We start from the raw sequence: 21,932 nt of genomic DNA, 5'->3' as shown, positions 1-21,932 counted from the left end.
CCTTGTGACCAGTAGTGTTGGTGAGGACCGATCAATGTGTCCAGGTCAAAGTGCCTTGAATTCTCACTCATGCATGTACTCACTCACTCACTTACTGATTCAATGCACAGTTTGGGTGCAGGGTGAGGTGCAGGGCTGTGTGTATGTGTGTTTTACAATTTACACCATAAGCTCCTATCACCAAGGAGCTTATGGTGTAAATTAAAAGCAGGGGAGAAAGACATATTCACAGACAACTCCAGTACAAGGCAAGAGGTGAAGAGTCCCCAGAGAGATCCAGTGCTAAGGGGATTCAGAAGAGGGAGACAATGTCAAATTGGGGGGAAAGAGCAGAGGAAGGGTGGCCTGGAAGGCTTTGGGTGGAGGCAGCATTAATTCTAGTAGGCTTGGACCCAGAGCAAGGGGTGGATGGCGTTCCAGGCAGCACAAATGGGAAAGAGCAGAAGTCTAGAGGTCAGACAGATCCAGGTTTAAATCTACAACTAATTGGTACCTTGAGAGAGTCACTTAAACCTTTAAACTTTAGTTTATTGGGGTGAGAGTGTAAGGGCTGGAGCAATAGAACCTTCCTGGCCTGCCTTCCAGGACTGCGAGGAGGTGCAAATGGAGCATTTTATGTGAAAGTAGTTGGAAAACTATAGAATGCTATGCAAACACAAGGGTTGTTTTTATTATTAAAACATTAATTGACCCAGTAGCAAAGCTCCTAGATAAGAACACAATAATGACTGAACCTGGATGGGCTGTTGAGTTCTTCAGCCCAGAGTTCTGACCCAACCATCCAGGGTCTGAGGGAGGGTGTGGTTGATCTTTATAATACTGTCTATCCTGCAAGGTTAAGAATATCCCTTTAACACCACTGGTTTTTCTAAAAACCCCACTATTGTCTATTATTGTATCTTAAAGCTATCTATCCATTCATCTACCCATCCACCCATCTACCATCTATTCATTCCTGCCCACCCACATACTCATCCACCCATCTACTGATTCATCCATCCACCCACTCATCCATCTATCCATTCACTCATTCACCCACCTACTCATCTACCCATCTATCAATCCATCCATCCACTCATCCATCCATCCATCCATCCATCCATCCACCCACCCACCCACCCACCCATCCAATAAAACTTTAATGAATGTTTCCATGACCAGGCACCCTGCTCAGTGCTGGGGATACAGAAAAAAATTAGACCCCTTCTCTGTGCTCAAGGAGTTCATAGCCTAATGGGAAAGACAGCCATATAAACCACATATCATTACTTTACTTAAACCTATTTTTAGTCAGTTCTACATTTGGGGGCAACAAATTCCACAAATCACAGATTATGGGATTTTAAAGCTGAGTGACTCAGCTTTTCTATATCATTCATTTTGCTGATGGGGAATGGGGAAATTGTGGTTATTATTTGTTGCGGAAAGTACTATTACTTCCTCTTACTTGCCTATAAATAACCTCTTCAGGTTTCAAGTTCAGTTCAGTTCAATTAGTCTTTATTAAGCATCTATTAGATGCCAGGCTCCCTGGAGATACAGCGGTGGGGCAGACATCATTCCTGCCCTCAAGTCGGTCATAGTCTAGGGGGAAAGGACACACAGAGATAACAGCTATACTGTTTGATAAAGATAGGAATTGAGGTGAGCATCAGGCACTGAAAATATAGAAGTGCCCCTAATCTGGATTTGGGGAACATGCTGGTGCCTTCCAGAAAGAAAACCCATGAGCCATGTCTTGAAGGACAAAAAGAAATGTGTAGGAGAGGATATAGGAGAAGAGCATGCCAGGCAGAGGAACAGCATGAGCAAAAGCGTGGAGGTGTGAGATAGCCTGGTTTAACGGAGGAACTGTAAGAAGCTGGTGTTGCTGGCACTTAAAGAGGAACGCGGTGAGGAATGAGTGTGGAAAGAAGGGCAGGGGCCAAGTTGGCTGACATGGAGCTGGTATGGCCAAAGGCTACCTTCTCCTTACTGGGTTTGGTGAACATGTCCAGTACCAGCCAGCTCCAGCACACCACTGAGGGCTTCAAGGCCAACATGTATGGGCCTGTGGGAGAGTCCACTCACACTGACTTGTGTCTAATCCTCCCAAACCCCTTGAGGTAGAGACCCTATTGCTCCCATTTCATGGAGTGGGAAGCTGAGGATCCTGCCTGTGACCACACAGCCAATGGGTAGCAGAAAGGGGTTCCAGCTTGGGTAGCTGACTCTAGAGCCCAAGCTGTAACCATGACATTGTTCTCTTCCCACTCCAGTGGGGTGGCTGTATCCAGGGGCATGAGGTGCTTTGGTGGCATTAGCTGTCAAGCTCCAGCCCATTTCCAGATGAATCTCCCTTTGATCTTTGGCTCTGGCATAGTTTGGACCTCTCTCATGCCCAGCTGTTTCTTATGCCCATCCATGATATTGGGACTTACTCTAACATTCGCCATTGGGATCCAGCTGGCACAGCCACAGGAACTGGAGGCAGAGGCTGGCTCAGCAAGGCCAGCAGAGGCAGAGGCAGAGGCAGGTTATGGTGGTCACAGAAATGTCCAGGCCTGGAGTCTGTCACAGCCCAGATACTGTACTGGCACTCAGAACCAATACTAACAGCACATGTCTGCTATTAACAACATAGTAACAATAATTTATTAGGAAATCATGAAGCCTAAGTATGTGATCTGGAGCACTGAAACCAAACAGGTGACTGTGTTTGGGGATGGAGGGAGGGAAACCAAGAAGACCAAAGGGAAGGAGAGGAAAAGCAGGGCATGCCGGAGGGTGTGTGTGGGAGGTGGGGTGGGGTGGGGTACTGGAGGGCCTGCATGGTCATTGGAAAACACTTGGAACCCCAGGCTTGTGTCTGAGCCCCAGTGCTATGATGTGTAGTGTGGGGGAAGGGAGAGAAGGGATGACTATGTAATTGATAATAATAACAATAATCAAGATTGTTACGTGTAATTGCAATTATTCAGGTTTCTGGGGTTGTGCTTATATAACAGGTAATATTTACCTCTCAATCATCAAGGCAGATAGGGGGTTGAAGAGGTGAGAACTGGGATGCAGAGGGTGCTATGGGCTGATTTGATGAGAGCTCTGCCCCTTCCTGAGCTGGCCATTTGCTGCTTACCGTTCAGGAGAGCTGTTTTAGACGCTCACTGAGTGTGTGCACGTTTGTGCACATGTGTGTGCATGTCCATGTATGTGGGCCAAAGCATGTTTAAGGGCCAGTGTATGCACACCTATGTACATGTGTGCACCTGCATGCATGTATCTGTGTGTGTGTGCATGGCTCTCCCACCCTTCCCCTTTCCTATCCAGGCAGCAGCTGGACAGAGGCTAAGGGGTGATGGAGAAGCAGGCCTGCTGCAGATAGAAATGGAAATGAATTCTGCTCTGGTCCCATCTCTTTCAAACTCCCTTTGCACACAGTGGGAGCTTAATAAATACTTGATGATGGTTCTGAACCTGGGTAGCCAGCAGCTGTTCCCAACTCTGACTCGAAGAGCCCCATGGGGCAGATCAGGTGGGGAGCGATCATGGGGGTCTTTAGTCTTCCTGCCAGACCCTCTGGTGACTCCACGCCCAGCTGGGGCCATGGGCTACTTCACACATCCTGCTTTGGGAGTCTAGTTCCTCCTCCACAGCTTTTCTCTGGCACTTTCCCACCCATCATTTGAGCAACATTTATGGAGCAACCACTTTGTGCTGAGCATCATAGTGGGAAGGCAACCTGGGAGATGATACAGGAGGTGTGGGGTCAGACTGACCTGGGTTCAAGTCCCAGCACCCTTAATTACAAGCTGGGTGACATCTGGTAAGTTATTTATCTGTGCCTGAGTGATTTTTTTGTTTTGTTTTTACGGTTTTCGTCTGTAAAAGGAGAATGCTGTTTTCACAGGGTTGACGTGGGGGTTGGGGATAACAGGCGCCTGCACGCGGACTGCAGGCGTTCAGTAGGTGAGCTTATCCACCTGGAGTCACAAGGACGCGGATCCCTTCCGGATCTACGACCTTGTGGTTGTTACTCAACGTGTCTGAGCATCAGTTTGCAAAGTAGGAACATAATGCACGCTCCTGGGGTGTCTGGAAGACGTAAAGGGATATCATGTGTGAAACCACCTATCGTAGATCCTGGCCATGAATAACTGTCTTCCCCCGCTTCCTGCCCTCGCATGAGGGTGCGCGGCTCCCCTCCTTGGGGGGCTCTGTGCTCCTCCTCCCCGCTGCCCGCGTGCGTGTACATCCCTTACCATCCTGCGCCCCCGCTTTCTACCTGTCGGAGGAAAGGGGGCGGCTGCTCAGCTCCCCTGCGGGGAGCGCAAACTACAGTTCCCAGCCCGCCCAGTGCGGCGGAGGGGCCGGAGCCGAGGGCGGGAGGCCCCGCCCCTGGGAGGAGCCTGCGGGGGCGGGGTTAGGAGGTGGTGGGAGAGTTAAGCCAAGCCAATGAGACCGGCTGCTAATAAGTGGGCGGGGCTTACAATATAACAGTGGCAGGAGGAGGAGAGCAAAGCTATAGAGCCAGCGAGGAGTGAAGCTGAGCCTGGCCTCGCATGCTAATAGAGGACCACCTCCTGAGACAGAGTTCTTTCCCCCTCTTCTTCTTCCTCCAAGCTCCCCTCCTGCCCTCCTTTCCTGCCCAGTACAATGCATTCTTGACTGGCAGCGTCTGGACTCCAAGCAGCCCCAGAGAGCGGAGCAAGCCACAGAGAGAGGACTGGAGCCAAGACACTCTGGTGGGGAGCTTGGATGCCTGGTTCTCTTTGAGGACATCTCTGGAGCAAGGGTGGCTTTGGGGTGGGGGGTTGTGCTGCAGGGAATCCAGCCTGGTCCCAAGATGGACACTTCTGGGCACTTCCATGACTCGGGGGTGGGGGACCTGGATGAAGACCCCAAGTGCCCCTGTCCATCCTCCGGGGATGAGCAGCAGCAGCAGCAACAGCAGCCACCACCACCGCCAGCACCACCAGCAACCCCCCAGCAGCCCCCGGGACCCCTGTTGCAGCCTCAGCCTCTGCAGCAGCAGCAGCAGCAGCAACAGCAGCAGCAGCCACCGCATCCCTTGTCTCAGCTCGCCCAACTCCAGAGCCAGCCAGTCCACCCTGGCCTGCTTCACTCCTCTCCCACCGCTTTCAGGGCCCCCCCTTTGTCCAACTCCACCGCCATCCTCCACCCTTCCTCCAGGCAAGGCAGCCAGCTCAATCTGAATGACCACTTGCTTGGCCACTCTCCAAGTTCCACAGCCACAAGTGGGCCTGGTGGAGGCAGCCGGCACCGGCAGGCCAGCCCCCTGGTGCACCGGCGGGACAGCAACCCCTTCACAGAGATCGCCATGAGCTCCTGCAAGTACAGTGGTGGGGTCATGAAGCCCCTCAGCCGCCTCAGCGCCTCCCGGAGGAACCTCATCGAGGCTGAGCCTGAGGGCCAACCCCTCCAGCTCTTCAGCCCCAGCAACCCCCCAGAGATCATCATCTCCTCCCGGGAGGACAACCATGCCCACCAGACCCTGCTCCATCACCCCAATGCCACCCACAACCACCAGCATGCCGGAACCACCCCCAGCAGCACCACCTTCCCCAAAGCCAACAAGCGGAAAAACCAAAACATTGGCTATAAGCTGGGACACAGGAGGGCCCTGTTTGAAAAGAGAAAGCGACTGAGTGACTATGCTCTGATTTTTGGGATGTTTGGAATTGTTGTTATGGTGATAGAGACCGAGCTCTCTTGGGGTTTGTACTCAAAGGTAGGGGCTGCGGTTTCTCTTTATACCTTGAACAAAAGGAATATATAAGTAACGAGAGAGTGAGAGAGCGAGAGAGTGAGCGAAAGAGAGAGAGAGAGATGTTGATTGGGGAGAGAGGTGGTGGGGGGGAGGCGATTGCTTAATTATATTGAACACTCTAACTTCCCATGGTTTTCCTTCTTAATCTTGGGAGAATTCATTCCTCGTTTCCTTGGTGAGAGGACATCCCCATACACTGTGTCTAATTTGCAGACTCCGTGTTAGAGAGGATTAAAGAATCCCTTCTGAGAAATCATTTTTCCTCCTGGCTCACCGGTACTAACGCATAACCCAGCGGCTTAACGCACCAATTAATTACACTCTGCCTTGATGTGCTTGCCAGTTCTTGTGACTTCCCCCCCTCTCCTCTCCTCCTTGCTCCACTCCATTTTCCTGAGGATAAAAAAGAAATAAATGTCTGGGTGGGGGGTGGGGATTCCATGCCAGTCCCTTCTCTCTCTGTCTGCTCCCTCTCTTTCCAAGTTTCTCTTTCCCTCCTCGTTCCTGAGAGACTTAGGGCAAAATCAAAAAGCACCCGTGACCTGAGTCTCCCGGGGACCTGGGATAAAAATATAGGTGGAGGAAATCAGCGGTTCTTTCCCTCAGGAAAGCGGACTCAGAATAAACCTGCCGCTGCCTTATAAACATCCCCAGATAAAAATGGCTACAGGTGTTCCCCGGGCAGAGCAGATGGGCACCGCCTTGGCACCAGCCCGGGGGAGGGGGGCGTAGTGCTTCTCCTTCAGACGGGATGACAGGGCTTCCCAGGCATCCCTGAGAGCCCGCTCCCTGGCTCAGCCCGGTGCTCCCCTCCCGCCCCGGCTTCTCTGGGGATATGTGAGGCTGAGTGTGCGCGAGTGTGTGAGTGTGTGAGTGCGCGCCCAGGGAGCCGGGCAGCACCCGCCTTGGTGGGGGAGCCGGCCCGGGTGCTCCAGCCTCTCAGTCCGCGGGAGACGAGGGCCGCTTCCCTCCCAGAGGGGGGCTTGGAACTCGCGTCCTCCTAGGCGGTGGGGATTGAGGAAGGTGGGTCTCTGTTCATGTTCTGCCTGCTGTGGGCTGGAAGGCTTGGAGACCTGGGGAGTCATAGGACAAGTGGATTTTTTTCCCATCTATTCCTCACCCCCAATTTGTTGGTGTGTGTGTGTGTGTGTGCGCACGCCTCCTTGTTGCTTGCATTTCTCACTTATTTGTCATTTTGGGCAGGGGATGGCTGGGCAGGCTGCCTGTAGCTGGGAGGGGTTCAGCTGTTGGAGGTTTCAAATAGAGCTTGTTTCAGGCTGGGCACAGCTGCTGCGAGACTGTCACATTCCTTGTTGAAATCCAGCCGCTAAAACCTAGGAGGTGCTGATCGGATTTCCCCCATTCCCAGCCTCGAGCTCAAGCAGGGGATGGGCAGACTTGGCCATTCTGGAGACGGCTGGGGCAGACCTGTGTGACAACCTCGTAGCCAGTGCCAAGACTTCCAGGTGGAGGGTTCCCCTCCAGAACCTGGCTGCTCAAAGGGGGCTGCCCAGGATTTGAATCCCTCAGCAAGCAGAAGCAAGTGGGGTTTCCCCTGGAATCGCAGCTCACTTAGTCATTCCCTGTAATGAGCCTCTGAGTCTGCAGGTCCTTCTGTTCGCTGCCTTCTTAGAACTGACTCTCCCTCAGCAGGCTTGGCAGCCACTCTGAGCAGAGCCCTGGCTCCCTCCAGTCACCTCCTGGGGACCAGGAGCCCTTGCTGGGAAACTGATGAAGGCCCAAGTGCTGGTGCTGAGGGGAAGAGGCAAGACAGCCCCTCCCCTTTCAATGACCCCAATGGTCAGAAATCTTCTTAGACATAGTTCCCAGTGTGATCGGTCTGTGCACATTTATCTTAATGCAACGAGAGGGTTGCTGTGGGCAGGAGAGGGCCAGGAGCAGGTGCCATGCTGATGGAGTGTTCAGGGAGAGGGCTTTCCCCAGAGTCAGAGAAAGGAGAAGGGCGAAGTGATCCAAGGGGCGAGGCTTTACCTGTTTCTAAATTGCTGACCCTCTGGTTGATGGCAGCACCGAGGGGGCGGCAACTGGAAAGGCCTTGCTTGCCTCAGGCGGTGAGATGGCCACTTCCTGTGTACCTTGGAGTTGGTGCTGGTTATGATCAGCAGGGCTCACTTTAACCTGCTCACTCATTCATCAGTCCTTCTGTCTATCCATCTGCACGTTGAGTCATTATGAAACAAGTACTCTCTGGGTGTCTCCAATGTCAGGCCTTGTGGACCCAGGAGGGGGTAAGGTGGCTATCCCTCTCTTCTCCTGGAGGCAAATAGGATTTCTTTAAAGAATCAGACTGAAGTTTGAATCCCAGCTTTGCCGCTCTTAGTTGTGTGATCTTGGACAAGCCATGTAGCTTCTGTGAGCCTGTCTCCCCAGCTGTCAAGTGGGGAGAAGCGAGTTAGGCCAAGTGTGGGCACTCCATACAGCCCTGCTCAATAAACGAACCTATTATTGTTATTAGTAATGATGATACTGATGAGAGGAAAAGAAATATATTTTTCCTGTTATCTAACTGGCTCCAGAATTAGTTGGGGCCTTAACAGATTGGGACTTGTCGATGGGGTGAGAAGTTGTATCTTGGAGGGAGAAGTTCTGAGAAGGGACAAGGCCTTCTCACTGGAAACTGTCTCTCCACACGGGTCTGTTGTAGGGGATGTGAACGTCTGTTACCAGGCCTCGTGGAGAAAACTGACTTTATTGTGACCAGAGGGTTTGGGTGAAGGTGAAGACCCACCAACTGGGAGCCCTCAGAATTGTTAGCGGACCTGCGGGTGAGATGGGTGATGATTTCTTTTGCTGGAGAACTTTGTGTGTCTGATTGGCTTTGTCTGTCTGGAAGCAGGAGGATAGATAGGGTAACCTCAGGCACCCCAGTCAGATTGGGTAATTCTGCACCGATGGTGGCAGTTCCCACTCCAAGGCCCCTGGGGAGAGGGACACACTTTTCCCCTCCAAGTGATTGAAGACGACTAACTTTGTGCCTGAGCTGCTGCTCTCTGAAGTTCTCTGCTTTCCCCCATGGAGCTGTGGCCTTCCTGTTTGCCTGTCTTTGACTGATATCTGTTACTGGGGGAGAAATTCACCAGGAGGCCTGGCTCTCCTGAGATGAGCATGGCCTGTCCCCAAGTGCATTCAAAGTTAATGCAAAAGGGAGCCAGTGAGAGGAGGTAAGAAATAGGAACAGAGCTGTCCTGGTTCCCCCTTCACAAGCCTTAGGCGATGACAGGGGAAGGAAGATGGTTTGAGGTGGGGCTCAGATAACCCGAGAACTGTTCATTCTTATATCCAGGGCCACGAGGCCACCCTGCAGAGAACTGCCAGAGATGGCCTGAGCTGGCTCCTAATGGGTCTGGACTACCCCTGAACTGAATGGGGACTCTGGGTTTGTTTGTTTGCTTGTTTGTTTTTAATAGGTGAGTTTACTCTGAGGGCTTAGACATCATGACATGCTCAGGTCTAGAGAGCCTGTTGAGAAACCTTAGTGACATAGTTGCTAGCATGTTAGTGTTAGTTAGGAGTAGGGCAATGAGGATTTAGGGAGTCCCTCTTGGCATTCTTTATTTTCTCCCGGAGCTGGTTTGAGGCACACCCACTCCGTTGCCTTACACTGCCTGCTGTGTTATCTCCACGAGATTGGACAGAGTTGGGGCTGGGCAAGGCCCAGCCTGCCCTCCCTGTCCTCCCCAGGCTGTGGCCTCCTGGACCTCACCCTGCCATCCTGCTGGTTGCTGAGCTGGTACCTCTTCAGTCTGTCCAGCTGGCCAGTCACAGGTGAACCTTGTTTCTCAGGGACCTCAGGCTTTGGAGTCATCTCAGGAGAGGCTGGGGAATGCTCGTGCAGCAGGTGGCTCTGTTTCCAATTTTGCACAACCTCACACCACTTTCCACCCCTGGCCTCACAATCCATATGAGTCTCAATTCCCAGACAGAGCTGGTTCCCTGCCCCATCCTGTGCCCACCTCTGCCTGCTCCACCAACTTCCTGCTCTTCTGCTCTGCCCACTCCCCCTGCTTGGCCTTGTTGCTGGGGTCACCCAGGCCATGGGCAGAGGAGCTGGTATGACAGTCTTACCTGGCTGTCCTGTCTTTCCCATGCATGGCTTTCTTTCTCATCTCTAGTCATACTTTCATCTTCTGAACACTTTGTGGGAAGCCACCCTGAAAAGGCCTGGCTTCTCTGCATGCCCAGGGGAGCATGGTCCCCTGGCCATTCACTCTTCAAAGAGGAATGGGGTCCCTTAGGGCAACTCATAGGGGTCAGTGAGCCCATCCCAGCCTCTAGCCTGAATGATAGGGTAGGATCTCTTGTTCCAGCTCCTCTGATCCTTGCCCTACTGGTTATGGAGGTCTTGTCTACACAAAGGCAGAGCCGCAGCTGGGCTTACCTGGGGAGTGGCCTCACCTCCTGCCAGACCCAGGAGCCACTGTGGGGCAGGCGCATGGCTGTGGGGAATGTCCGGATGTTGGGGAGGAGATGCGTAAGGGCACTCGTGTCTGTGGTGTCAAGCATGTTAGGAAAGTAGGAATAGGCCAGGCTCCTTTTCATGGACCCTCCATGTGGGATGACCTATAGGACAGAGCTGCAGAAGGCAGGAGACTCTTTATAAGCCATTGACTATAGGCAGGAGCCCGAGAGCCAGGTACCAAGGGCCCCCAGGGAAACAATTTCTCTTCACCGGTCACAATGAGTGTCTTGGCCCAAGGAGGGCAAGTACAGCTCTGGGAAGGTGAGAGTGAGGCCCTTCTCTTACCCAGGGTAGTGGTGACTTTATTTATAACCTTGTGGACAGTCTGCAATGAGTCAACCATTTGTAACCCACAGAGGGGACAGCTAACTTTTATATATGCTTCTCCTTGGCGTGTCATCACACTATTTATAACTGTCCCGGGAAAAACTTTATAATATGCCCAGACTTCCCTTCCCCACAGACAGCATCGCCCTGCTTGGGCACTGGCATCATCACTGGGGCATTTATCTGCTGCGCAGGCTAATTAGAAAGCTGGTGAGAGCCTTGTATTTCCCTCCATGAGCCTTCTTGTGAGGCCATGGTCCAAAGATCTGCTCTAAATAACATGAGGTAAAGAAAAACAAAATGAAATGAGATTTGAGTAACCTGTGTACTGAAGCCGAGGCCCGGATGGAAATGTCAAATCAGAACAGAAAGCTTTGGTTTTGGTGCAGTTATTTGTAAAGCACATTTGAAGGAGAAAATGAGTGTGTGAGAGAGAGTGTGTGGGGGGGGTTGTGAGGGGGCGGCTGTATGTTGATGAAAGCCCGCTCTACTCAGCTCTGGCAGGCAGACCAGGGTGTTCATTTGGAGCTGTTTTTCTTCTTTCTTTTAAAACCCCAAAGGGAGAGAGAGAAAAAGAAGAAAGCCACCTATTTCTCTTTAAATAATGAGGGTGGGGAATTCTAAGACCATGCTGTTCTCAGGGAAGGAAAATTCTCCTGCCTTTTTTTCTGGTGAGGAAAGTCTGGAGGAGACTGGTGGGTTGTCAGGTGCCCCTCTGCCACCCTGTCATTCCACCCCAGGAGCTGAGCTGGGGAAGGAGGGAAGAAGGGCTTGGGGCAGGGACTGCTCTGCATTGGGCCGACGGAGGCCGCTGGGCGACAGGAGAAGGGGAGGCAGGGACCATTTGCGAAGCTCTAGACCAGCTGTACACTCGAGAGTTCTGGAAATAGGTGGTGGTCAAGGCCCCTTTGTAGATAAAGCCGCGGGATCAAGCTGACACCACTAGTGGGTGACCACACTGGGTAAGAACCCAGGCTCATTTGACTCCCAAGTTTAAGCCTTTTTCCTCGCCTGCTGCTGCTGGATAAATTGCTTATGATTCTTTTTTTTTTTCCATTTTAAAATCGTTTTTATTTTTCAATTACAGTCAACATACATTGTTTAATTAGTTTCAGGTGTACACCCTGGTGATTAGACATTACATAACTTAATAAGTGATCATCCCAATAAATCTCCCACCCATCTGACACCATACATAGTTATTAGAATATTATTGACTATATTCCCTATAGTCAATAATACTGTACTTTACATCCCTGTGACTATTCTGTAACAATTTGTACTTCTTAATCCCTTCACCTTTTCACCCATCCCACCAACCCCCCTCCCATCTGACAACCGTCAAAATGTTCTCTGTATCTATGAGTCTGTTTCTGTTCTGCTTGTTCGTTTACTTTGTTTTTTAGATTCAATTGTTGATAGACATGCATTTATTGCCATTTTATTGTTCAATTTTAAATCTTTTTTTTTTTTTTTTTCATCTTCTTAAAGGAGACGCTTTAACATGTCATACAATACTGGTTTGTTTGGTGGTGATGAACTCCTTTAGCTTTTTCTTGTCTGGGAAGCTCTTTATATGTCCTTCAATTCTAAGTGATAGGCTTTGCTGGGTAGAGCAATTTTGGTTGTAGGTCCTTGCTTTTCATCACTTTGAATATTTCTTGCCAATCCCTTGTGGCCTGCAAGGTTTCTGTTGAGAAATCAGCTGACAGTGTTTTGGGAGTTCCCTTGTAGGTAACTAATTGCTTTTTCTTGTTGCTTTTAAGATTCTCTTTGTCTTTTTTTGCTGTTGTCGTTAATCCTTACCTGAGGATATTTTTTCCATTGATTTTTTTTTTTTTTTAGAGAGAGTGGAATGCAGGGAGGGAGAAGGAGGAGGAAGAGGAGGAGGAAAGAGAGAGAGAAAGAAACATCAGTGTGAGAGAGACACGTTGATTGGTTGCTTCCCACCCCGCCCCGACCAGGGCCAGGGATTGAACCTGCAACCTAGGTACGTACCCTTGACTGGGAATAAAACCTGTGACCCTTTTGTGCATGGACTGACTCTCTAACCACTGAGCTAGGGCTCTTTCTTTGTCTTTAACGTTTCACATTTTAATTATGATATGTCCTGGTGTGGTCCTCTTTGGGTTCATCTTGTTTGGTACTTTCTGTGCTTCCTGGACTTGTATGTCTATTTTCTTCATCAAGTTAGGGAAGTTTTCTGTCATTATTTTTTAAATAGTTTTCAGTTATTGCTCTCTCTCTTCTGCTGGCACCCCCATGATGCAAATATTGATATGTTTAAAGTCCCAAAGGCTCCTTACACTATCCTTATTTTTGTGAATTTTTTTTCTCTTTTTGCTGATTGGGTGTTTTTTGCTTCCTTATATTCTAAATTGCTTGTTTGACTCTTGACTTCATCTACTCTCCTGTTGATTCCCTGTAAATTATTCTTCATTTCAGGTAGTGTATCCTTCCTTTCTGACTGGCCCTTTTTCATGCTGTTGAAGTTCTCACTAAGTTCATTGAGCATCCTCATAACCAGTGTTTTGAATTCTGCATCTAGTAGATAGCTTATCTCCATTTTTTAAAGTTATTTTTCTGGAGTTTTGTTCTGTTCTTTCACTTGGACTATGTTTCTTTGTCTCCTCACTTTGGCAGCCTCCTTGTGTCTGTTTCTATGTATTAGGTAGAGCTGCTATGCCTTCCAGGCTTGGTAGAGTGACCTAGTGTAGTAGGTGTTCTGTAGAATCTGGTAGCACAACCTTCCCTATCACCCAAGCTGGACACTTGAAGTGTGCCCCACCGTGTGGGCTGTGTACACCCCTCCTGTTGTAGTTAAGCCGTGATTGCTGTGATCTCTGACCACCATGGAGGATCAGCTGTGCAGGAGTCCGCCCCACAGAGGAGGAACTTACTTCTGTGGGGCTTTGGTGCCCTCTGAGTCCACCCCTGGGTGTGTTGCTTGTGGAAGTGATTGGGGGGTGATGCTTTGATGTGGTCTAAAGCTATCCACTGGTATGCTGGCTTTGAAACCTCCAGGGAGGTGCAGGTCAAGGTTAGCTGTGACCTATGGTCTGCCGAGGGCCACCTGGCATGAGCTACAAAATGATCTACATATGGCTACTACTTGTGCTCAGCTTGGAGGTGCCCTGGAGAGGCCAAACTTTGAACACAAACTGGCTGCTGCTAGTGCCAGGGCTGGGCCACTTAGTGAGAGGTATGGGGCACACTGAGGTCAGATGCTGCTTGTTTGCTTATCATTCTTAAAAGAGACAAATTAAGGTTTTTGAGCAGGAGACCAGTGATGTGAAATGTTGGGACAGAAGGAATTTTACCAAGAGATAGGGCTTGATGGAGGATGGGAGAGACTAGCGCAGGTACCCAGAAAAGACAGCATCCTGGGGGGTGGCCAGGGTAAGGAGGGGCTCTGGGGGCGACCTGGGTCTAGTGTGAGATTGTGGACAGGCCATGGTCAGTGCTGAGGATGCCTCCCCACCTGAAGGCCTGGTGATGCTGTCTCCCCCAGGCCATGCTGGCAAAGCTGGGAAGGAGAGCTGTGGGCGTTACAGAGAGAACAAGAGTCCATCCTTCAAAGGCCTGGACTACTGCTGGCTTCCCCTACAACCCCACAGCTCCACCCCTAGTGAGCCAGTAAGCCCCAAACTGAGTGGGACACTTCTGCACACAGCTCCGGGGCCTCTTACCCTCCCTCCCTGAGCCTCTCCTTCTCCAGCACTGGCTGCAGGACTGCTTATGTGGGGTGAGCCCCATAGGCTCGGCATTTACATCCCACAGGTATTTTCATGTTGTTGTTCCTTAGGACCCCACCATGACCCTGGGAGTCAATATAATCATCAGTATTTCACAGAGGAGGAAACTGAGCCACAAAGGGATTGAATCACTTACTCCACGTGCCCATCTAAGAGAGATGGTTCTAGAACCAGAGCTCCAGCCTCCAGCACAGGGCTTGTCTCCCTGGTCCAACCCCCACCATGGACCTCTGCTGGGATTTGAATGAGGGAACCTCCACGGGCTTTTCCATCCCTCGTTCTAGAATTTTCTTCTTCATCCTTGAGTCCCAGTTTCCCACTTCCCTGGCGTGAGGCTTTGTTTAGCTCTGTCACTGGCAATGAATGTTAAAGAAAAGCCTGTCTCTGCTTTGAGGGAGCTCTGAGGAGGTGCTTCCCCCTCTTGCTTCTGTTGTGGGGCCTTTGTCAAGTCCGTTTACCTCTCTGGGTCTTTGTTTCTCATTGTAAAAAATGAGGCCAGACCCTGATGCCGAACTCCCTTCCTGCTCCAAAGCTTTCTGACTCCGCTGAGCACATGTTTGTCATGCTTCATCGCAGAGACAGTAGCCATAGTCCTCAAACTCGTGTTCTTCAGGGGAGTCAAGCCTTCACTTGGGAACCATCCACCCCGGGTGGGCTGTGGTTTCTGGTGTTGGTGTTGGAATCACTGAGGAAGGAGTCCATAATTTGGAACATTGGGGAGACTCCTTGAAGGCAGCAAGGTGGCCCCTGAAGGATTAGACACCAAGATGGGAGGGTCACAGACAGGGTGGGAGGGTCTCATATTCACTTACTGAATACGAGAACACTGGGAGCCTGGGCAGGGGGCAGAGTGAGTAGGGAATGGAGCTGGGCTCTTCCTGTCATTTGGTGTGCACAGAGACAGGATGGGAGGGAAGAGGAGTCTGGAAAAGTTATTGGGGCTGGTCTCATCCCAGGAGGTTCTGAGCAGGGAGCAAAACACTCCTGCCCAGGGCAAGGGCACAGGGGTGATTTACTAGTCAGTTGATATCTGTAATTTTCGGGGCTCAGAGTTCTGCACCCTCAGGCCTTGGAGACCTGATTCTGTTCTTCTCTAAGAGGCGATCTTAGTTGACACAGCCAGCCTGCCATGGTGATTGAAGGATTGTGCTCTGGGTTCAAATACAGCCTCGGTTGCATACCTGCATAAACTCACAGAGTTTACTGAATTTGAAGCCAATTTCCCAGATGTTCAGAGTGAATCACAGCCCCTGCCTATGGCATAGCACCCAATCCAGAGCTGGGTACACAGTGACCCTTGATGTCTGCCAGCTGTTGCTCTTATGAGACCAGATGCTCCTGCTAACCCACAGCCACCCTGAGGACCAGAGAGGGGCATGAATGTGCAGGTCACCCCTCCATACAGGTGGTGTAGAAGGGGCTCTGGAAGAGGTGAGCACATGTGCTACATGGCCCCTTTGTCATAAAATCAAATGGCCTCACCTTGGGTGCCAAGGAACACAGTCATGTTTCTGGATGGGTCTCTGTGGGTGAGTGAGCACACTGAGAGGGAGACAGGGTGTGTTCTGGAAGGCAGGGCTGTCTGGCCTGGGCTCTGGCGCCTCCTTACCTCATGGGACCCAGTTATTCTACACTCGGAGTCAGTGATCTATGGCCTGAGCACAGCTCATTGGGTGTGGACATGGGAATGGGACAGGTGGAGGGAGAACAGAAATAAGCCCATGAAGCCAAACCAGAGGCAGCCAGACCTTGAGGACAGTCAGGGGACACATGATGACCAGGCAGAGAGTCCGGGAGCACAGGACAATGGGCCAGGGCCACCAGGAGGCTGCCCTGGGACAGACCAGGGAAGAAAAGAAATGCTAGGACTTCCCTGCACCTTATTTTTTCCTTCAGGGCTTGCAAAGGCCACCTTCTTGAATTCAAAAGGTTGCAGGGCTTGTGAATCCAGGTTCTGTCTACCCCCCCTGCTGTGGCAGGTGGTACCTCTCCCAAGGGGCGCTAAGGGGCACAAAGAGCTGTGGGCAAGGGAGGGACATGCCAGGGGATCAGGGCTGGCCTTGCCAGGAGGCCATTTATTTATTTTTTTCCACAAGGCCTGGTTGCAAGGTAACCAGGGTTGTATTCTGAGTGGAGCCTTGGTGACACTAAATGAACACCATGCAGATAATGTGTGAAATAATATGCTAATTGGCATCTGTTATTCTTGAGTCAGCTTGTTGGGTATTTTTCTTAAAGGACAGGCATGGTGCTCAGTGTCAAATGAACAGGAAAGCTGCCTTAAAGGACACTCCCACAGGGGCTGAGTGGGCTGGCCCGCCCCTGAGATCTCCCGGGCACTGTCTGGCTGTTGTTTGGTGTTTAGCTTGAGGCAAGTGATCTGCCAGAGGAAGAGCCTGCACTGGGGGCTAGTCCTGGCCCAGCCTCCTGGTGCTGGGTGACCGTAAGGTCATTGTCTCAAACTCTCTGAGCCTCAGTTTCTCCAATTGTAAATGGAGGCAGCAGCATTCACCAGTCTGGTGAGAATTAAACGTGATAATGGTTGGGCAGGTGGCCAGCCCAGTGGCTGGCATATTCCAGACTGCCAACAAATGGTAGTTCTTCCTCACGCTGTTACTCAGTTGGCACCTGCCCTCACCCTTGCCAGGTTCCTCCAGCAAGGATTTTTGCAGAGCCTTTTCTTCTTTTTAAGAAGATTTCTGATTTAAACAAATTGGGGCTTAGCCATTTTCTTTCTTCTCTGGCTTCCATTGGGTAGGATGTTGGCTTGCTCAGCTAGTTCCTGAATAGCTCCCACATGTGGGAGTGCCCAGAGCCGCTGACAGGTGATGGTTCCTCCCTCTGAGAGGAGGGCTTGGGGTGAGCGTGTTGCTCTGGGTCGTTACTGCCTTTGGAGGGGCTCAGAGCTGGATGGCATTGGTGGGATGACCCAGAGGAGGCCTCCTCCGGGGCAGCTGGTAGCATATCTGGCCCAATGTGGCACCGTACCTCCCTGAATGGCTAAACTTGACAGGCCCATCAGGTGTGCCAACCTAGGTGTGCAGGGCCCCTGTGTATGCCTCCCAGCTCTGTGAGGAAGGCAGGGTAGGAACTCCTCTTTACAGGACCCCAGGCCCAGAGAAGTTGTGTGACTTGTCCAAAGCCACTCAGCATTGTAAGTGACAAGGGTGCAGCTGGAATCCAGGAATTCCAGGTATTAGTCCTGCTGAGCTCTGTGGCAGGCCCCATTCGGCATCCCAGGAATGCAAAGGTCTGAGACCGGAGGACTTGTCAGCTACAGGGGTCTGTCCTCACCAAAATGTGTTGCTCTTCACCCACTCTTTTACTTTCAACACGGAGCTGGCTTCAAATCCTAGCTGTGCACTATTTCGCTGTGTGCCCTTGAGCAGTGGCCTTTTTATTGGGAAAGTGGGGCACTAATTCCTTTTGCTGAGGGGGGAGGGGGAGGATTCACCCTGGCACCGACAGGGCCCCAGGGCTCTCTGGCCAGTGCTGGCCCATGGCAGACGTCCTTGGTGGTTGCCTAGAGCTCAGTGGCCATGGGATCATATGAAGTCCCCCATAGCTGGACCCATGCTTCCCCACCTCTCCTGCTCCAGGCTGGACCTGGCATTCCCCTGCTCCTGGGCAGTAATGGTGCTGGGCCAGGTGGGAGGACACCTTGGCATAAGATGCCAGACTGGGTCCACACTGCGTGCCAGCGATGGAAAGATTTCCTGGGAGTGAAATGGAGTTGATTTAAGCCAAGAGCACGTCCAGAATGGAAGTTGAGTCATGAGGGTTTCCTCGCAGGTGGAGGGGATCATATATAACACTCCTGCCCCAGCAGTTCTGGAGAATGTGCCACTCTCATAAAATGGAAACTTCTTTCCTTTTCCATAGAAATGACTCCAAGGCACACGAAGTCTTATTCAGGACTGAAAAGAGGGATAGATAGGGGAGGAGAAGAACATGAACATTTACTAAGGGCCTACTATGTGCTTTCTCACACATCTCATCTCATTTAATTTTCACAACAGTCTCCTTTCGCTTGCCCTGGGTCTCACAGCCAGGGAATGGTAGAGCTGGGATTCAAAGCCCCATGCCCTGTGCAACAGACATGCTTTTGCAGATCACTTCCTGACCTGGGCTCTTTTGAGCCCAAAAGCTCTTCTTGCTCTCCCCAAGCTCTCCACTTGGCCCACCCCACCCCCTTTACTGTGCCACCCTCACCGCACCACCCTCACGCCCTGCCAGCCTCACCCAGAGCCTCAGGAGATGATTCGAGCTCTGACGGAAGGGGGACACCATCAGTTTAGACGCAGAGGGTTGTTGACTCTCCAGGAGCCCTGGGTACACTGACAGGGAGGACTGGGCCCTGGGGCTGAGGATAGTTTCCCATGGGCTCTGCAGGGGTCCCCTGAGCAGCCAATGGCGAGCGCTTTGGTGTTCTTGTTCCAGCTCTGCAGCTTCCCGGCTGTGCAATGTAGATGAGAAAACTGAGCTCTCTGAGCCTCAGTCTCCAGATCTGTGACTAGGATGATGGTGGTTGCACCCTCATGGGGATGTGTTGTGAAGAGCAAATGAGACAGACGCTGCCCTGAGCTCATGGTAAAGGGCTTGGTTAATGCTGGCTGTTTTTATTGTTAATTTTCTCATTGTCTGACTATAAACTCTGTACCCAGCAGGCTAGATTGAGCTCCCCCACCATCTGTTTGCTGGCCTGGCCAGCAGGCGTCTCCCGGGGCCCATATGGCCCTCATTTCTACTCCCAGTCTAGTGTCAGGCAAAGTCTAGTGACTCACTGTCCCCCGCTCCTCTGTTGGTCCCTTTCCATGTCTATCCCAGGACCCCCCTCTACCCCCAATCAATCTGTTTCCCAACAGGTGTTCTGGTTGCCTCTGGGGTTAAACACTGAGCAAGACGTGGCACTCACAGGCTGGTGGGGAGGCAGTTGTTAAACAAGCTTGACAGGTATGATGAATTTTTAGGAGACAGAACCTCACACACAGGGCCTAGATTCGACCCACAAACCTGAGACAGTCTCCATTCCTTCTGCCTGTCCCTGCCCTTGGTTCCCGGCAGGTCCATCTCACCTTCACTTCTTTCAGCTTGCCGCCCTCTGCCTCTTACACACGTGCAGTATCGCCTGGTGCTAGAGGAACGGGCTTTAACACGACAGATCTGGGTTTGCTGCCTGTGTGGCTTTGGGCAAGTTGCTTCAACGCTTTGATTTTATTTTCTTGGAGGTTCATCATAACCGTCTCTCGGGGGAAGTTCTGAGGATTAAATGCGACACCACTGCGTATAAAGCATGGACATAGTTTGGGGCCCACTTGGAGCACCAGTAACGACTGTGGTGAAGAAAAAGGCCGTGGACTAGGAGTGGGGAAACTTGGTTTCTGGGCCTCTGTTTTGCCATCTGGAAAATGGGAAAAAGTGAGATTGAGGATGATGGTAATTCCTCCACTGGCCATCTCACGGGAGGGTCGTGAGGATCAGCTGGGATTCGGGAGCGAACGGGAAGAAGGCTGTGGCACCTGAGCTGAAGCAGCACTTTGCTGTTCAAAGGGTGCATTTCAGAGGGGTGGGCTGGGGGAGGTGAGTGAAACCCAAAAAGGCGCTGTGGCTAAGGGGATTTTCTCACTATCAGGAGACAGCCGAGAGATAGCCCCTCTGGCCAGCCTGGCTGCCTGCTGCCTCCTCCCTGCAGGCCAGCCCTTGGCATGAAGCCTGTCCGCTCCTGAACCTGCCTATCAGCAGGGATTTAATTACTATAATGTAAGGAGCGTGGCTCAGGGCCTTCTGGTAGATGGGAAACAGATTTGTCTTCTCACTGGGAGAATAAAAATTGATGGGAAGGAAAGAAAATGTACCTTCCTCTGAAGTACCCACTGCTGTGAGGGTAGCTTTCCTGGGGGTGGGGAGAGAGGAGCCAAGGTGGTGGGGGAGGAGACACAGTGACAATTCAAGAATCCTGGTAATTGCCTTTAACTTCCATGGGATGACTCAGCTAAGCTGCCTCTGTTTCCCCAGTGAGCCTGGTGACAGGTCAGCCTGCCACTCAACAGCCATATGTCAAGCATCTACTATGTGCCTGGTGCTGCTCTTGAGAAATTTCCAGCCATGCAGGGAACCCAGGCAGGAAATAGATAACTTTATTCATTCAACAAATAGTTACTGAATGCCTATTATGTGTGAGGACTATTCTAGGCACCACAAAGACAGCAGAAAACCCCCACAAAAGATAAAAACCCCCTGGCCTCTGGGAACTTACATTTTAGTGGGTAAAGCTGACAATAAACTATGTACGTTAATTATATATTATGTTAGATGGTGATAAATGCTATGATGAAAAATAAAGCTGGGATGGGAGGGCAGGGAGTTTGGAGGGCAGGCCAGTGATTTTAAATAAGTGGTCAGGGAAGGCCTCACTGAGGAGGTGATATCTGAGGAAAGATCTTTGCGGGGGGTGGGCGCTGGAGCGGGCACCTGGTGGAAGAGAAAATAGTGATACGAAGGCACTGAGTCAGGACTATGCCTGGCAAGGTCTGGACAGCTCTGTGCAAGAGAAATAGAAATGAATTGCATCTGGAATTTTATTTTTTATTTCTTTTTAAAGATTTTTAATTGAATTTTTTAGAGAGAGAGGAAGGGAGGGGGAAAGAGAGAGTGTAACACTGATTGGTTTTCTCCTGCACGCCCCCTACTGGGATTTGAGCCCGAAACCCAGGCATGTGCCCTGCACCAGGAATCAAAGTGGCCACCTTTGGGTAAACAGGACGATGCCCAACCAACTGAGCCACATCGGCCAGGGCTACATCTGGAATTTTAAGTTGTCCTGTAGTAATTAAAGAAAGTAAAAGAGAAATGTGAAATTAATGTTAATATTTTTTATTTAAGCCAAAATAATACGAATATTACCATTTCAACATCTAATCAATGGGAAAAATTATTGAGATAGTTTCCATTCTGTTTCCTTTGCGGCTGGGTGGAGAGTGGGGCAAGGGTGCAGGAATGGCCTTTAAGGTCTTCTCCCAGCCAATGTTCGATGCTTGGACCTGGGCCTGGAGGGTGAGGGTCTTGGGACCTGCTGATCAAGGGCACCCTGCTTCGGCAGCCTGGGCCTTCTGACTTGGGTCCAGATGTGAACCCGGAGCCTGACGGGCTGTGGGACTCCATGATCTCATCTTTGAGTCCATCTGCTGAATGGGGGTAATGGTGTCTGCCTTGCAGCTCTGTGAAGTGCTGTTAATGTTCACCTTAGCACAGTGACTTGACGCATAACAAATACTGCTTCCCTCCCCCTCCCAGGCGAAGGAGGGAATGCCTGTGGGCGGGCGGTTCTGCCCGGAGTGGAGGCGATGGTGCTGAAGGCGGCGTCTGAGCTGTGCTGGGGTGAGGACTGGGGTGGAGTGAGAACAGGGGGGGGTCTCCCCCACCTTCATGAGACCTGGGATCTAACTATGCTTTTGATCAGGGGGCCTCATCTGGAGTGATTTTGATCCTGGGGGGACATTTAGCAATGTCTGCAGACATTTTTGGTTGTCACAACTAGGGGAAGGATGTTCTAGGCACCTAGTGGGTAGATGCTGGGTGGAGGGAGGCACTGAGGACCAAGCCT

At 51.2% G+C, this 21,932-nt stretch overlaps 1 protein-coding gene across 2 annotated transcripts in view; it reads left to right on the top strand.

Moving 5' to 3' along the window:
* The first annotated feature begins 4,822 nt into the window (after positions 1-4,822).
* Positions 4,823-21,932, top strand: part of KCNN3 (potassium calcium-activated channel subfamily N member 3) — a 125,221-nt gene continuing 108,111 nt past the window's right edge. For both annotated transcript variants that reach the window (XM_016221660.2, XM_016221661.2), the window contains exon 1: positions 4,823-5,728. In XM_016221660.2, coding sequence (XP_016077146.2) covers positions 4,823-5,728 — 906 coding nt within the window. The remainder of the gene's footprint in view (positions 5,729-21,932) is intronic.

The sequence above is a fragment of the Miniopterus natalensis genome, chromosome 19, assembly GCF_054644295.1.
Source record: "Miniopterus natalensis isolate mMinNat1 chromosome 19, mMinNat1.hap1, whole genome shotgun sequence".
Classification (NCBI taxonomy): Eukaryota; Metazoa; Chordata; class Mammalia; order Chiroptera; family Miniopteridae; genus Miniopterus; species Miniopterus natalensis.
Note: the sequence above shows the minus strand (reverse complement) of the source record. Positions and strands in the feature narration are given on the sequence as shown.